The sequence below is a fragment of the Mya arenaria genome, chromosome 14 (genome assembly GCF_026914265.1).
Source record: "Mya arenaria isolate MELC-2E11 chromosome 14, ASM2691426v1".
Classification (NCBI taxonomy): domain Eukaryota; kingdom Metazoa; phylum Mollusca; class Bivalvia; order Myida; family Myidae; genus Mya; species Mya arenaria.
The window spans coordinates 26,423,671-26,442,066 of NC_069135.1; the positions used below are offsets into that span (position 1 = coordinate 26,423,671).

General features: G+C 33.6%; 1 protein-coding gene across 3 annotated transcripts; it reads left to right on the forward strand.

Annotated features, from left to right (window-relative positions):
* Positions 1–219: 219 nt before the first annotated feature.
* LOC128217914 (uncharacterized) lies at positions 220–7,955 on the forward strand. Of its 3 annotated transcripts, XM_052925371.1 has the most exons (4): positions 221–1,220; positions 2,178–2,255; positions 6,471–6,649; positions 7,698–7,955. In XM_052925371.1, exons 1-4 carry the CDS (start codon positions 599–601, stop codon positions 7,713–7,715), a joined length of 897 nt encoding a protein of 298 aa, XP_052781331.1. In that variant the 5' UTR covers positions 221–598; the 3' UTR covers positions 7,716–7,955. The 3 variants fall into 3 exon arrangements, with proteins under 3 accessions (XP_052781332.1, XP_052781331.1, XP_052781330.1); XM_052925372.1 differs by lacking the exon at positions 6,471–6,649 and having other exon boundaries at positions 220–1,220; XM_052925370.1 differs by having other exon boundaries at positions 223–1,220; positions 6,471–7,955.
* The last annotated feature ends 10,441 nt before the right edge of the window (positions 7,956–18,396 follow it).

Consider the following 18,396-nt stretch of genomic DNA (forward strand, 5'->3'; position numbering starts at 1 on the left):
TGTTTATGATATGCGGTTCATCGGCAATTGAACGTAGTATAAATTCAGTTTTGACATTTCAAGCACATCAATACATTCATGAACTATTAACTTTCAGAAAAACGACCAGTAGTAAACAAATATTTGATTATGTTCAGTCTGTAACACGATATTTTCTTCCTGGTTGTTTTATAGAGTGAACTATAATATACTAGGTACAAATAATGGCATGTTTCGATACGCTGTGTTAGACAAAGAATGAACAAAGGATCTGAATGGCCTGTTTTACATTATTTCAAGCATGAACAGACACTTAATACATTAAATGAATACAATGAATACAATTCTGCTTAAATCTAAACACCGTGGCTGAACAGAATGTTTAATATACCAGCATCGAGAACGATATGAAGAATTTAAGCAGTAAAAAACTACATGAATATTTGTAATCTATAAGCCGACCATTCCGCTAAAGATCAGCTTAAAAGTGCATCTGAGAATGAAAGAAAGACTTTTGAGAAGGACTATTGTGAAATAGAACTTAATTGTAGGTATATGAACATATTTGTTTACTAAGATTGAATGGCTCATACAGATCAGTAATTGTGAAACTGAACTGATGTACAAAGACATTTCCAAAGATAGAATGAGCACCACAGAAAAGGACTATACAGATCTTGCTATTCGTGAAACGGACCATGTGTATATAGATGTTTCCCAAGATAGAATGAGCTCCCAAGAAAGGGACTATACAGATCTTGGTAATCGTGGAACAGAACATATGTATGGAAATATTTCCAAAGATGAAAAGAACGCACCAGAAAATAACTATACAGATCTTACTGCTCGTGGAACGGAACATATGTATGGAGATATTTCCAAAGATGGAATTATCGTTCCTGAAAATGACTACACAAATCTTGGTAATCGCAAAGCGGAACATATATATGGATCCTTGAATAAACATGTTGTAAATGATGAAGCGAAACCAGGGAGTGGTGCTTTCCTGACTGCAAAGATACGCTTGATCGCGTTTGTCTCCATCTTTGTTATGTGTTCGGTAACATCGGTTGTTGTTATTGTTTTGCTAACACAAAACTCGGGAGAAGAATCCACCATATCAACACAAAGCACAAGTGATTACATCACCGGCACAACTAATGATATGGAGACAACCACAAATTTAAACAAAAAGACTTTGAGCGCCACACAATTTCTAGCGCCGAACACGACAAATGAAGGTAAATACAAACTCAACATACTATTTAAGGCAATAATATGGTACGTTGCAGAAAAGGGTAGTAGCAAAAGTAATATATATTGAATACTTTTTCTCGTTTTTTCCCTCGAAAAAACAACAACGGATGGGTATCACAATTCTAAAAATAAGTGGTATAGACCAAATGTTTCGAGGTTCCTGAGAAGATGTGACGCCTGCGTAAAAAGGCAGACATTAGGGATCATGTTCGGCGTCGACGTCCGCTCTTTTACTTAAGTGTTTCTAATTCAACCATTACCAGTGGAACAAGAATCTTTATAAGCATTATATCATGACTAGGTTTGATCAAAAGCCATCCTATTGAGCAATACAGTTTTGCAAATACAAATTTTACACTCTAAAAATCATTTGTCTAATCTTCACCAAACTTGGAATCAAATCTTTTTGGGCATAATATCTTCCGAATTCAATTAGGGTTTGGCACTTCATTTTTCATAATTTAAGAAAAAACTCAATGTTTGTGCTCTTTAACTTGAGTCTTTACAATTTCATATCTTACTAGATACTGACACTTGATTTGACAAAATTTAAGAGAAAAAAAGAAGGAAGCAAGAGGGATGGTTTAACATTATATTGTGTTACCTTTTTAAAATCATTTTTGCCTAGATACGTAAAGACATCGAAGTCAACTTAGCACCTATCAGTTGTTGTTCACTTAATAGTAAAGTCAGGGAAGGAAATACATTTTTTCAGTGCTTTATTGAAAAATATCAGTTGATTATAACCTGAATAACTCACCCAATTTCAAACAGTGAGTTTGTCGATATCTAAGTTCACTGTTTCTCCTATATTCATCCATATCTCTTTGAATAACAAAAGCTAAACGAACACATTGCTTGGAAGAAAGTATTTGTTTACTCTTTGTTCATATTCGTTGAAATGTATTGCTATCTTCACTGTATCAAACGCACAATTTCAGTTTCAGTTACGACAGGACAGTTACCAGCGAAAACAACTGAATTAACAACACCTCCTACACCAACCGCGATTATTGAAGGTACACTTTGTAACTAAATAAATCACAGTCATTCAATAATATTTTGTTTAGAATTATAGAACGTATCAGAAAATTGGTAGAAATGTATATACCTATTCCGCCACTAAATTCTGATTAAACAGAAGATAACACGAATGAGTATGATTTTTTTTTCACGAAAAAATAATTGCATTGTGTGTCTAAGATTTCAAAACTAGTATTACTAATTGACCAATAATCTGAAACTAAGCATCTGCTTTAATAATTCGCTTCAGTGTTTTTAAAAATAAATCTTCTAATTCTTGCGAGGCAGAGCTTTTTACCTTCTCTGCATCAGACCAATATCCGTGTATCTTTGAATATTCTACAACATTCGACACTTAAACATCTGAATAACTTCCCCAAGAACACGGATATCTTCAAGGAGCCTGCCTTTGAGACAAAAAGACGTCTCATTCTAACATACTAGGAGACTACGACTACGTTAACCAAGTCATGTTAACAAAAACGTAAGCTACTAATCTGACAATACCTCTCTCGCGGGAGCAAATCGTCACCAAAACTCTCTATGCGTGCGGTGTAATTCGCTACGTCATCTAATGACGTCACTTCTTGGTCCCCTAGTAAGCTTGAGGTTTAATTACTTCATGTTAGACATCTACAAGTGATCGCTTACCAAACGCTATTCGCTTATCATGTATACGCCGTAGCCATCACTGCTTGCGTCTGATCATATTAAACTCAGTCGTTTAAACCACAGTAACCTGGTATTTGGACAACATTTTTGGCCAGTCGAGCTACCTGATTTGAGCGATTGGGTCCCTAGGGTAATCTCTTGGACTGAGAATCGTAAAAAAAATACGTTCTAGTACACTATGATACACATAAATAAATAAATAATCCACTTTTGGTCGTTTATTTTTGCATATTTTGTTTTATATTTCAAACAATCTTTATCATTCACAAGTTATGAAGGTTAGCAGATTTCGGATTGAGACATTTTTTTTTGATAAAACAACTGTATACGTCAGGTGCATGTTCAGAAGGAAGTTTTCCCCAAGGTGCAAAAGCTGAACAAGAACAAACTAATTGCGTTTTCGCAATTTTCTTCGGTTACTCTGCCAAAAATACTGTTTATTTACCGACCGGGGATATGTTTACCTTGTGACTGGTACCCGTCTGTGCGTAAAGCCAAAAAGCCGTGCCAGGTTTGGCCCGTGTGCTTACTCAAAAGTACTGGCGAAGATCTGTGAGTCGGTATATAAACAGTATAGTTTAAGCTTAATTAAATAAGAGTATTATGTATTTATGTGCGACTTATCCAGATACGGTTTCAAATTTTTTATGCATGTGGTCTGAAATTTCGGTAACACATTCATAGCCACACTGCAATTGCCTGCGTGATTTATATAGACACAATTAACAAGCCATTGGGGAGAAATTTATATTTGGATATGATTGTTTTTAATGATATTTAATAGTCGTCATAGTGGTTCGTATCATTGTAATTTCTGAATACGTAAATATGAATGGATTAATTTACAATCAACCTCCAAGAGTCTTGACTTATGATGTCTGCGAGTTCCAGAAAGCTGTGTAGCACATATATAAGTTGGTAGTGACACATATCCCCATATATACCCGAGTTGAAACCTAGAATTTACTTGGTGTGCTTTAAAAGCCTTTGTACTTTTGTTTAAAACATGCGGCATAGTTATCCGAAAAACAACAGTTTTCTTTTGTCTATTTATGTTTCGTGAGAATATATCCCTCCGCAGTTTAGAGCAATATCGGTTCAGGTGAATACTGGCATAGTTTTCATATGCATGCTTATACCAATTTATACCGGCTCTTTCAAATGGATCTGGTTGTCATGTAGGGCATTCCATAGCTCCTTATCCATAGATGGCCTCTGAAGCAAAGTGTTTAGATATAGCTTTTCAATGGCAAATCAAACCAAAATACGTTCGCATAATTTTGTATGGAAAATGTAAATATATTTGTTTAAATCAATTATTGCGCAGTTCTCCAAGATGCGCAAAAATGATGGACTCCGTTGAAAATGTAAATTTATGAACCATTTTCTTTTTGTGGTCTTTGAAATTCACCTTCTTTTTCATTTAACGCGATAACGGTGCATTTGTATTGGTTGTTCTCATATAGGTCAATGTTAAGATCATACGCCAATAATTATACGGATCTGAATTTCAAGTATTCTAAAAATGAGTAAAATTATGCTTTTCAACCTAGAGCTTGAAAGCATTTGATTTTCTAAAATGCAGTAGACCTTCCAAAATATTAAACCTCTCTTAAATAATTTTCAAAAGAACATGCTTTATTTGTCCCTGGTAATTTCATCGCTTTACAAATGTCATCATTTGTAAATGTAGTGTTGGGCTCTTCTGTTGAAGTGTCACAATATGTGTATTTGATATTTGTCAGTCCCTTCATAATTTTGTTTTCACAAAACCATGGCCTTCTATACTCAAAAAGGAACTACTGTAGTATATTAATGTGTTCGCTTCCATCGTTCGTTGGTGACCGTCGAAACATTTTCCCAACTTCCTTTACGTTTATCTTAATTATTATAGCACTCATTTTTGTGCTTGTGACGGATAATACTTTACCTGAAGTAATTCATTTCGACTTTCATTATATTTTGTTCAAAGTGTATATGTGTTAAAACTGGTTAAACATATTTCATGCATCACGACATTCTTGATTTAACCATGATATCATAGTGTTGTCGCTTAATATAAATGCATGTATTTCTATCATTTTAATGCGCATTTCAAAGAGCTTCTTTCCTTCAGAACGAGCTTAAAGAACGCACAAGTTTGAAACATGTCACCCGAATTACAATAATTTCATTTCATTTTTATTATGTGTACAAAAATTGCATCTCAATATCTAGGCTTAAGTCTTATATATTCAGTCGTTAAAACTTTCAGATCAAAATAACATGGAACGTGAATAGAGAAAACATCGTGATATTAAAGTTGTTAATATATTCAAAATCCGAACCTTTAGTTAATAGATAATCTAACGAGTTTTCTCCGTTGTGCGTGCATTATATTGGCTTACCTTTGTCAGCGTAACTTCCAAGACATCCGGCGCAACCATGTAAGCCCTGAGCTTAGCAAGGCTTCACAAAAATGGTTTGACTTGGTTTGATTTATTTAAACACTTCCCCGGTGAAACATTATCAATATCTACTCCCAAGGTATGATTATTTGTCGCAACATCGGCATTTTACCAGATTTAAGAGTAGTCTGAATGTTGAACTGAATTTGGTCTTGAATGTACAACATTGCTCTTGTCAACTTTACAGTTTGAAGTGTACCAAGAATTTAGAGTTGTCAACACCATTTGCAGATTTCGTTTATGTTCTGCTATAAGTACAATACCTTCATTGTCTACGCCAATACATGTTCCTACACTTAAACTTATTGCCAAGTTATTAATATTAGGACCAAATAATATTGTTGACAACGAACAGCCCTGTCGGATGCCAGTTGAACTATTCCGTGTAGTGACTATTAATACGAACACATGACGAAATATCCTGACCACAAAAAATAACTGTTCATTTTTATTGCGAGTGTAACAATATGTGTATTTGATATTTGTCAGACTTGACAAGTGATATATTGTGCTACGTTTCCTCATTTTTCAGAGTACACAAAATTACAAAAGAATTCGATTTCCTCGATAGCCTGAAATCGACACAAATCAAAACAATCAGTCTTCTAAAAATCTAATGAGACAAGGATGTTTATCAAACAAACAGTTCTGATTAATTCATTGGTTCTAATCAGCTCTTAAAAGCCAAGCGTACAATAAAACTGCTAAACTAGCCTACGTATATGTTAGTACTTTTCGCAGCAAAATTTGTAAATTTCTATTTTGACATCGTTTACTTAAGACATTCAATAGTTAAAGCACTGCTTATAAGTTGAATGTTGAATGAACACTTTTTCAAAATTATAATTTATCGATAGACGTGTAAGTAATATTTATCACTTTTTCAAGTCATACTAAAATCAAAAGTAAATAATTAAAATTTGTGTATTTAAAGGCAATTATCACCAAAATGTGAGACATTAAATCAAGTTATAATGGCATAATCTAGTAATAACAGTCAAAACCCCAAGAATACACTGAAAAAAGAGAGAAGAAATCCAAAATTATAAGAGAACGGTCTTTAAAAGTAATTTTATGCCATTTTATATTCAGGTTCGATTTCAAGCTGGGTGGATTGGACATCTCGATATATACCGGTACAACTTTGTTCTCATTTTGCTTCAAGTCCTCCTTGGGAGCTAGCGGCTCTTTGTCGTCTTGCATGGTATCCATACAAAAATGAAGATGGATACACAAAAGATGGCTATAAAGTTTGTAAAGCAAAGTTCAAAGTAAGTCTTGGTGAAGGATATCTACTCGCTTCAGGGCAATTCATCTCTCTTAAAGTAACAAGCTATGGTGGAAAAGAGTCTGCAATAGCAAACACAACTCTTGGTGTTTTAGAATATGACATAGGTCGTATCGACGGTGATAATATTATCTGTGTTGAGTATAAATGCAGCGGAATGTACGATCCGGGTTTTCGAAATAACTTTGATAATACAGAGGTTAAAGTAATTCTTGAATATAACAATAGTGAAATTCGGTGCGTAGTTGCTGAGGAATCAAAAGATCTACTGAATTTGAATGGTATCACACAAGTAAACCGAAGCGATGGCATATACGAGTTCGTTGCACCAGACATATACGGCTCAAGCAATGGCTTGTACTCGGCAACATCTGGGTTAATCGGCGAGGTCAATAGCGTCGAAGAGCTTGACATCTTACATCAAGAGTCAAATCTGAGATGCCTGTCTTCAGAACAAACGACAGAGAATAACGATCCTGTTGATGGGGGATATGCCGCTCATTTTACCTGCTTCTGATGTTGCTTGATTTATTTTGACAACATTTATTTCTGCTATTCTTGCTGATGTTATATTTTGAATTAAAACACGAGTTCGTTAAACATGCTATTTACAATGAAGTACACATCTGTCAGTCTGCAACTACTCATCTGCGGTGAAGTGAGCCTGCAATACCTTACATAACTTTTGGGTGCTTTGAATACGACGTAAATCCAATGATAACATTCTCTGTGTTGAGTTCAAATGCAGCGGAGTGTATAATCCGGGCTTTGGACATAACTTTGACTCTAACTTGGCACAAGTATACTAAGAAGTCATTGGAAATTGTCAAGTTTTTAAGTGTTTTACAAATAGGAAAAACAAGACGTAGTCAGTTATCAGACAACTCAATATTTGCCCTCGTATGAACCTCTACCTGTCCAATCATAAAAAATGCCCCATTTGTCAAATTTGAGCTGTGGCTATTCAACAATTAATAAACAACTTCCAATATATACACATGACTTTGCTATCTAAAACATTTTTATTTCAGTACTTGTCAATAACTTGATGCCGGATAGTGTGAAATCATCAATGTTCGTTGGACATAAATGTTCGTGGTTTTCGTGGGTTGGGTGATCCACGAATTCAAGAACCAACGAAACACAGACCCTTTATTCACTTTTTCAATTACCATGTTATGTACATACTCTATTATATTCTATACAGAGGATGCAGTATACAGCGGTACACGGTGTAAATACCGAACTTACTGTATATCTTACTATTATTGTTTTGTTAATATATTATATCAAATTAATATTAAACCAAATCAATCATTATGTTTTTTATGAACCAACTGACAAAAACACGTGCTCAAACGTGTGCTGTTCATAAAAATCTCCAGGTTTACAAGATGTGCGTGTTGAGTGTCGGTACACGTTCTTTTCTTTAATGAAATATTTATACCCGGGTATGCGCAATACAAGGATATTCTCGGAGCCCGGGTCGCAGTTGGACCCGTTTTCAACCATGCCCGAAGTGCCATTGCGATTTGAACGTAAGACTTTATTAAGGTTCTTAAAATGGTCACATTTAGTAAGTCTTTGCCATGTATACGGATATAGGGAAATTGACCCCGATTGATTAAGGTTAACCCGAAAAACTAATACCGACGCCAACAGTGGCTATGTGACAGCGCTCGATATCTGGCCCGATAACGGCATGGAGCATATTTTCCTAAACTGGGTTCGCGTTTGCCTCTCTTTACGATTTTCATTTTTAATCTGTTCAAGCAGATCATTTTATTTAGATTTTTTAAAATAATACATTATATACAGTCGCAAATTTCGAGCTTACGAACGTTCTTTGCGCCGCAAAATGATAAACAGATAATCGCCGAATCATGCAAAAACACTGCATAAATGTGTTACTAAAACTTACTATATATAGTAACATTTGTATTAACATTTAATATTGACTATATCCTCATGGTTTGTGCACGAATATTAAACTGAATTGTTCGAGACGCCCTTTTGAGCTGCACTTATTTATTTCTGAACATATTAGTATATTACAAAATAGTTCACATTTTAGAATTAAAAACGATGCTGTTAACAAAGCTGTTAGCTTTCACAAAGTTCTGGACAATCGGCTTAGTGTTGGTTTATTAACAAGAGTTGTATAAAATTGATAAACTCTTATTGTCGAATGACTATGAGGGGCAATTTTTCTTTCTCTCTTATTGCATTCAGAACTAAATTGTTTGAAATAAAGTGACTACACACAAGATGGTCCAAAATCGGCAAATACAGTTTTTCCTCAAATCAAGCCTAGAATTGTCATTACGAACTAGTATGAGGTCGATAATACAACACTTCACATTATTTAATGAATATTTCGTCGCTGTCTCAGCTGTGTTTACCCGTTTAAAAATAGCGCGTAATGGTTTTCGAGTTTATAGTGCGTAAGTAAGCATGTGAAAGTCACGGTCATAGGTCTGCTGGAGTTTTTTAAAAATTTCCAAATCGACCACGGTCATTGGTCTTCTCGTATGGAAATGTGTATGTTGGAAGAATAAATGAACATGATTTATACATAGCATACATGGGGTGTAATGTTTGTAACAAAGTAAATAAGCATTTTACTTTGTTTGAATTGATCATGAATAATTGGCTGTTTTGAAAATTGAATTAAAAATATTATCCTGTTTGGTGCTAGTATGACATAATTTATTATATTAAAATATGAATGTTTTCATTTGCTGGACAAAATGTCCTTTATTAACTATTTACAATAATGAAACATTTTCAGTGCGCCTTGTTTGTTAATACTAAAACTATTTGGTTGAGAAAAAGGAACAAAATATTATAATCACTGAATATTTATTTTCTGAAAATGGTTGGTTGACTTAACCATACTGCATACAGATATACATATTTGCAAAATACAAAGTATGTAAAAATAATTCAATTTTAAGAGATCTAGACGGCCTATGAGATGTGCAGTGGCCCTGATGATTGGCGACGCAAAGAGCAATTATTGTGCTTCAGCGGCACATCCTGAATAGTGAAAAAAAGTAAAACCCGATTCGGAAATGTAGCGAAAATATAACTCATGGAAAAAAGCAAGTTATGTTATATCGTATTTTGGTATCGACGAATTATTAGTAGTGACTAAATTGTCAGGACGTCGACGACGACGATGATGATGATGATGATGATGATGATGATGATGATGATGATGATGATGATGATCAATCAATTAAATTATTCGTAACGTTTCATGCTCTGTCATATTTTTTTATTTTTTTATCAAAACCAATTTGTTATATTTCGACACTTATTTTATTTTTTTCTGAGCTCCCAATGCTACTTTTTGTCATAGGTACTCTGAATTTTCAGTTCAAAACGTATCTAGTGAGCAGTTTTGCTAGGTGTCCGATCCACACACCGCTCATATAAAATGTTGCCTTAAAAAGTCAGTTGCAAAAAAGAGCAACAACTGATAAAGTATGTATCGAACGATTGTGGTATTTGAATGACTGGGAGTTTATTGAAGTTTTAGCAGAACAACACAGTCATTATACTCAGATAATAACACCCTATTTCTTTAGTTCTCCAACTATTGGTTAGTGTATAAATTACTTGACGAACACTAAACATGTTGAAGTTGTTCCCCAATATACCATTCAATACAACTGTATGTCTCCAAAATAATATCAAACATTTAAATGTCCTCTAACACTCAAAATTTAAGTCTGCAATAGCATGCAGCGAGTATAATAGAGGGCAGTATGCAGACATACGTGGTTATTTCGGAGTCGAAAGGAACTTTTCCCCCGTTATTGTATAATGAAAACATGTTTGTCTTGATTTTTGAAAAAAGGTTTATGAACATCTTTATCGTGAGACGTCCGAGGGACTTATATTGCTCGTAAGTTGTAACAATATTTACGAGACATTCTAAAAGTAACGACAATTTCGAGAAACCGGGAAATGTGCCTTCTACCTTTTTACGAGAGTAGTTTATTTTGGTGTAGATTTGATTTGCTTTTAAAGAAATCAAAGCAGACATCTAGTTTTTATTAAAAAAAAATAGAAGAGCCGTATCCGCCGTCGGCCTAGGTTACTACACTTCTTGGCTTAACAGTTCCTTTTTACATGCATATTCTTGTATATATAAAATATATGAACTGTACTATTGCTATGTTCGTTAATAATTTACGTTACCCTTGATCTTTGAAACACCCGGAAGTGGAGAACGTTTATTATATAAACTCAAAATAAGCTTACTCATCTTAGATCCAGTGTTGCGAGTCGTGAACATACTTGGGTATGACTTGATTTATATCAGCGCATATCGTTATTTAATATAGCATACGATTTGAAGATGTTACCAGAATAAATTCAAAATACCACTGATATGTTCAGAAAGTTGATTATTATTACTTATAATTATAACAAATAAATTTATTCAACGCGACCAAATATTAATTCAATAATTTAATTTATCATAAGCCTATCAATTTTTCATATTCAACAGTGAACATACAGCGCGCCGTATTCACGGTGAAGAACCCACGTGACTTATTGGTAAAATGCACGGCAAAAAATGTAAACAAAAGGTCTCGGTTCAGGTAGTTTATTATATCTTTCTTAATACCAGGATAAAGACCATGACCCCATAATAAAGAACACTTTCCACTGTTATATAAAAAATTCTCTAAAATTCTATTTTTTTTCTGAAAATCATGACCCACTGATTTCTCAGAGTTGTAAATGTTGGTATTGGTTTGAGCGATAATTGACAAGCCGCCAAACCAATTTTGCAACATATCGTGTTTATTTGGCGATTTTCAGTTGATTTATAATAATTAACAAAATAGAACTCTTGTTGTTCATCTATTTGTTTTACTTACAATTGTCGATGTGACAATTATGTTACTGTTAGCACCGGTGTTCTAAAATTTGAGGACGAACGTCCAGTTTCCTGCGGTGAATGTTCCGTACAGGCCGGAGTATATGAGTTATACAGGTCAGTTAGCTCAATTGATAGAGCACGCAACTTGCAAGAACCAGTTAAATCTCAGGACTATTCACAATCTTTTTGGAATGTAGAGTGAAATTGATGAGGGGTGCAAAGCAGTTCGGTACATACCAGCTCCCCAATTTATTCAATCAGTGCTTATCTTCCTGCTATTGTGGTTTATGAGCCCTCCCCATTCCGCATCCAACCAACCGTTTAAAGCTTTCTAAAGCACATACCATGAAGCTAAGGTTATACATGGCAAAGCAAATTATTGCTACTAATCAGCTTTTGAAAAAATGAAATAACCATTAGTATTAAAACCACGGATAGATGTATACAACAGTCCGTTTGAAGGTCTATATATTTACTTAAAAAAACTGCAAAATGCACATAACCTGAGCGTGATGTTTTGTTTTGATACGTCATAAAACAAAACAGTGTTGATAAAAATGGCAAGCACTATGGAAGAATATGTCCATTATGTGATTTAAACCAGTAATGTATAGTGTACGTCGTCTTTATATTATAATAAAAAGGGTCATTAGTACTGCGCTTTGATTTGTAATGTCCCATTCGACGCTCGTGGATTTCCTAAGGTTTTGATTTTAAAATCCGAGCCTGCAAGAATCCATTCGTGTCGAATACAACCCTCCGGATCAGAAGGAAGTACTAATAACCCTGCTATATATTTCTTTCAGAATAGAAAATGCAGAATGTATAGGTCAATGCTTGATTGGAATTTATTTTGAAAAGAAAGAGGAAATAAACTGCTAACAATGCTTATCTGTTATAACATTCTTGAATAGATATTTCTTGATTTCAGTGTTTTAATGTAGTAAATTTCATAACTGTCCTAGCCCAAACTATATTATCAAGAATGGTGAAGCCACGAGTGAAAATATATTTTTTTCTATGATCACGAATAAAATAGAAATAAGGCGTATGAAAAACAAATAACCATTTTTCTAATAAACGGTGAGCTGTTTACTTCAATTAATATCTTTATTTAAAAGTAAGCAACCTATTTTTTTAATTAAATTATTATTTTCGGCAACATTTTCTGGTTAAAAGTGGTGTGTTTAGATTTGATCAAGGAGAAGTAACTACAATGAATGTAATTGTAGTTCTAAAAGTTGGTATTTTCGTCCCTTAATTTGCAATGAAAACTGATGATACGTCATTGATAAAACTCCATACTTCATTGAAAAGCATAAAAGAAACTCGAAATTCAAAATCAAGATATTTAACTTTCGTTAAGTCATTTAAGAGTATAATTATTTGATATTATCCATTCATGTATGAGCTCTTCGTAATAATTGGCCTAACATAGCAAACTCAACTATGCATCAAAACGTCCCTTTTTTATCGAATCCTTGTCATTAGGTAACATATTACCAGTATTACAATGTATATTTACATGTTTTAACATTGAAACGTAAATTTTAATAAGCGCGGGAAAATGAGGTTTGGCATTGCGTGTCTATCTTGGCATTTGATGCAACATATGTTGCCTATCATATACGATTGTCCAAGTATGAATATGATAAACTATGTGTATATGTTTAAGACAAAAACAAATTGGCTCCTTATTCTGATTTTTTAAAAAAAAAAACACAAAAAACACGTCAACCGAAGTTATTATGTATTATTTGTAATTACAGTACAAGAGATGCAATATTTTCACTTTTGGAATTGTTTGTATGTTGACTTTGAGCAAAACAATGTTACAGACTATTTGTACGGCAACCAAGTGGAATAAAAAATATTTGCATATTAAAGTGTCGAATCGTAAAAAAATATATATGAAAAACTACAGAACAAATCCAATAGTCGGAAGTTTAAATATAAAAGCAACTTTATAAAAAAAATAAAAAATGAAAAGATGAAATGAAAACAGAAACGTCATACTTCCGAGTAATGGAATTTTTTCGACGAGCCGGTTTTCATAGGAGGAGAAGCATTTGATATTTAATTTAGGCCTGAAATAGAAAAAAATGAAACAATTACCTAAACGACGTTCAAATACAATAGTTATATAAAAAAAACTACAATAACATGCTGAGTAACTTTATATATTGGTCTAGAAATGACACCACCACCTTATTGTAAGCACGGAAAATGTTATGTGATATTAAAAGTTTCTTTCTTTCGATTGCGATGTCTTCGAGTACAAAAACATAATTATTATACGTTCCTATTTTAAAACTTGTTTTGGAAATGTGTGTGCGTCTTAAAGAAGTTCCTGTATAAACTCAACGCAAATACAGATTTGCACAATACCCCAACGTTTAACTAAGACAACAATTTGTTTATATATGTTGTCTTGTAGCGCTGTGTCACTTGTTTGGTGTTTGGTTGGCTTTAAAGCCTTAAGACAGGCCAGACCCTTTAGCCTTCCTTAAATGCTATTTATCTTATAATTAATATATGTTATATTATATGAAATGTTACATAGTTAATAGGTAAAATCCAAAATCTGCAGAATAAAGTAAATACGCGATACATTTCAAAACTAATATGGAAATTGCCAAGAAGTCACTTGTTTGATGTAACTGATGGATTTCGTATCCGAATGTATAATGTAAAACAGATGCCTATCTAATGTTAACTAGATATCAATCACATGCAACTTGCTATCTAAAGAGGGATGATGTTATCGACGTACATTAATGATATACAAACATATACAATCAAATCTTCCTCTTTGCGCCATATATTTTACGCTTTATTTCAATATTAAAACACCTGTTGCATGGATTCCCATCGATCAGTAGGACATTGAAACAGATGCAGAAGCTGTAAACAGCTCTTTTCGCTCAATTTCTTCCAAAAGTTCATTTAGTGATTTGTCCGCCCATGGTGTTTTTCGTCAGTCCTCACCGGTTGTGCATGGTCGTACCAGGACGATTTAATCTGAATTATACAAAACGAGACAAAACGATGCCAATAAACAATTCGCAGAGGTCGACTTGAACTTGGCAACAGGTCTTCGGCGATCAATAAAATGGGGCTCTTCAAAAAATCCATTTAAAGACATGAAGAACATGAATAAAAGAAAAAAACAAAAAGAAATGTGGCATAGTTGATGACCAACTTCAGCAAGAACGGACAATAAACAAAGCACTCCAAGAAGAAATAACAAGACTGAAATGTGTATGTACATTTTATTTCTATTATAATATTAGGTGTATGGATTGTATGAATTTCATGAACATTTCAAGGTCGGTGTAGTCTGTCAATTACCATATGCATTTCTAGTTAAACCGCTACCTAGAAGTAAATGATTGACTGCACCTCGCCGTTTTACGATAAACTCTCGGATATGTCCATAATGGTTTGAAGTCCGAATACGCCAATCCAGATTTGGGTTGACTATGAGTAAAAATATGGAAAAAACTTTTTTATTTTTATACTAGTTTTGGTTGCAATAGATAAATCTTTCACGTAAACATGTGTTTCAATCTAAAATGTCGTTGGCATGTAACGGATACGTTATTTTAGACGAAAAATATTTTTTGAGATTTCTGGCGCTCGCCGACTCAATTTGGTAAACATGACATAAAACATCAACGTATTGAAATACATTATGTTGTTGTAATTGCTATTCAAAGCTAACTGCACTTTGCACAGAACTCTTAAGCTTATTTATCAAGCTCATTTTCATTTACTTTTATCGGCGTTGTCTTAATTACGTGTTTTTTACACTCGCCCATAATCAGTGTAGACATACCACGTGGTTTGTGACGTCACATTTGGACATTGCAGGAAGCAAAATACATCTCGATTCAGATAGGATAATCGTTGTAAGTTTGTTATTTTCATATCATTGTTGACACAACATAGCACAGGCTAAGGGAAAAAATGGACACTATTCTTTGTTACTGTGCGATATGTTGAGCAATTCACTTTTTTTTAAATCGAGGGAGCAATGCTCAGAATGTATAAACTATTGTTTGCGAAAAGCAAAATAAGTTCATGGTATTCACCTTTAAAACAGAAGTCTCGGAATGCATAACCTATCCACCAGGTATGTACATACCTACAAATGAGGCTCAAATAATAATTGAGTGATAAGCCTTAAACTACTCACAAAATAATGCATTTATGGAAAATATCAATTACTGATAACAAGATTGTTACCATGTGTAAAGACATGAATATTAAATGACTGGTGGATCCTAAACGATTTACGGATATCAACGATCGTCTGCGTAAAAGCGTTCGGGTGATCGCATCGTATATGCAAATCTTTTATGTTGGTGTAAAACACAACCGATGTTCATATTTATTGTCTTTTTTAAACATTTATTGGAAATCATAAAAAAATCGGGCTCATGGCAAGTTGGAGAGAGGTTGAACATTGTACCTCCAATAACTGCTTTTCGCTATAACCAAATGTATTTTGCTTTTCGTAATAACAAAACACAAACATTACATGTTTCTATATTATATGAAACTTACTTTTGGGTATGAGTAGTGTTGTGAATCGGACAGAAAAAAATACTATCGATTATCGGTTTATGAAACCGATCAATGATCAATTTTCAATCAATTTAATTATTATTTAATTATCTTTGGTCATCATATTAAGGCATACAGTTACAGTACATGCATCCGTTTTAGCATCAATGTTCCCTTACAATATTGTTTGTGCATTTATTTGTATAAATTACATTATTTATTCAGAACGCTACTATATTTTAGTGTTTACAAGTTACTATTATGGATCACATACTGTAATTTTTGTCTTACAATTTCTTTTTAATAATAAGTGTGTAACAAGTACAAAAAGAAGTTGAATAATCTATATGTTTTACAAGAACATTTTCTTTCAGAAAACTGAGAAAACTACATTCTTACATGGTAAAAAGTAAACGGTTACATGTTTTAAAAATCACTTTTAAACCACAAACATGAGAAGTTGAGAACTAATCCTTTAGCAGTTAAGTTACAAAGACATTTTGTAATAATGTACTGTAGTGACTTACTGACTTGATAAGAATATGACTAGATAACTTAACAAAGTAACACCTTAACATTTCTAGATTCACTAGCATAAACCAGGTAAAGGAAATTAGTCGGTAGCGGTTACGTCCCTTTTTCTATAATCGATTGTTCAAATTTCACTATCGATTGTCGCCGACGTAGGCCTTTCCGATCAATTGTCGATTATAATCGATCATCGGCACAACACTAGGTATAAGTATACCCTGTGGATAGACTATGTATTCCGAGCCTTCCGTTTTTAAGGCAAACATGGTGAATATGTATATAAACATATTTTTGGACCAGAAACGTAATTTGCTTTTCGTTTTAACAAACAATATTTAATATATTCTGAGCATTTGTCCACGATTTTTAAAAAAATGTAAAATGCTCAATTCATCGCTCAGTAACCGATTTTACCTTAGCCTGCGCTGTTTTGTAAAATTTGATATGAAAATTACAAACTTACAGCGATAATTCTATCTGAATCGAGATGTATTTTGCTTCCTGCAATATCCAAATGTTACGTCACAAACCTCATGGTATGTCCACACTGATAATGAAAAAAATGATGCCGAGGACGCGCCGGCCAAAATTTCATTATAAAACCTAAACAATAGCAATTTTGTTACTATATAGTAGCATACGTATTAAAATCTGTGTTGGCATGATATCGGTGGATGTATAATATATAATCAGTAAGATCTCTTCATTCACACCCGAGTTATGACCTTTTAATTTGCTATATTTGACCATATTGATTTTGCTCGCTTTTTAACTGAATAGTTCTAATGCAATCTTTACAGAATTTGCCTATATTTGCACGACGTCTCTGACAAGTTCGATAAACATCAATATCGCTTCAAGTAACGTTCGAGGTAAAGCCATTTAATGGTTTATTGACCAAATACACTTTGTCCGCTCTCTCATATAAGTAAAGTTTATTCTAAGATCTCAACATTTTGAAAAACAATCTGGTAATCTTATTTAAGACACGTTCAATTCATCATACAATTTGGTTTATTTGCATAGGAAAAGTTATCGCACTTTGTTGAAATATATATTTATAAGCTTATAGCGATAAGGTCAAAATTAAAAGCATGTCTCTTTGCCATTTCTATTCAAACAGGTTGTAACTCTCTATCAAGAAAAGCTTGAATCCTTTGAAGAGGGGCGCGTCAACATTTGCACAAAGAATTACCAGTGTGGCGATAACAATTCTATTTACGATGTCAGTAATGAGTGCGAGACGGTTTTGTTTGGGTACTTTGAAAACCTTTAAACGAAGATGGAGCGCCTTGATGAACTTCAGTCAACGACGAATGTAAATATGTATCACAGTATCGCCCTACTCGCTACATTGATAAAAGCTCTTCCGTGTGTGTACTCAGAATGTTCTTTCTTTTCTTTAAGTGCTTTGTGGTGGCTGTGAAAGCCGTCCAAATTGTGAAGGTCCTTCGAGATAATTTAGTATGCTTTCATGATTCTTGAAAATATAATAAAGCTGAAGGTATTTGATGTACCAACAACCTTTTCATTTTATTGAGTAATTGGCATGTACACTAACGTTTATTGTCAGCTGACCGAATGTAATTAAAAGGATATAACTTACTAATAACTTATGCATGTATGTAAAACAAATTACTGACAATACGGTACAGATAAATATATGGCAGTGTGTGTCATTGTTCTTTATTTCAACTAATATCAGAAGTGAATTGACTGATTGTTCAATC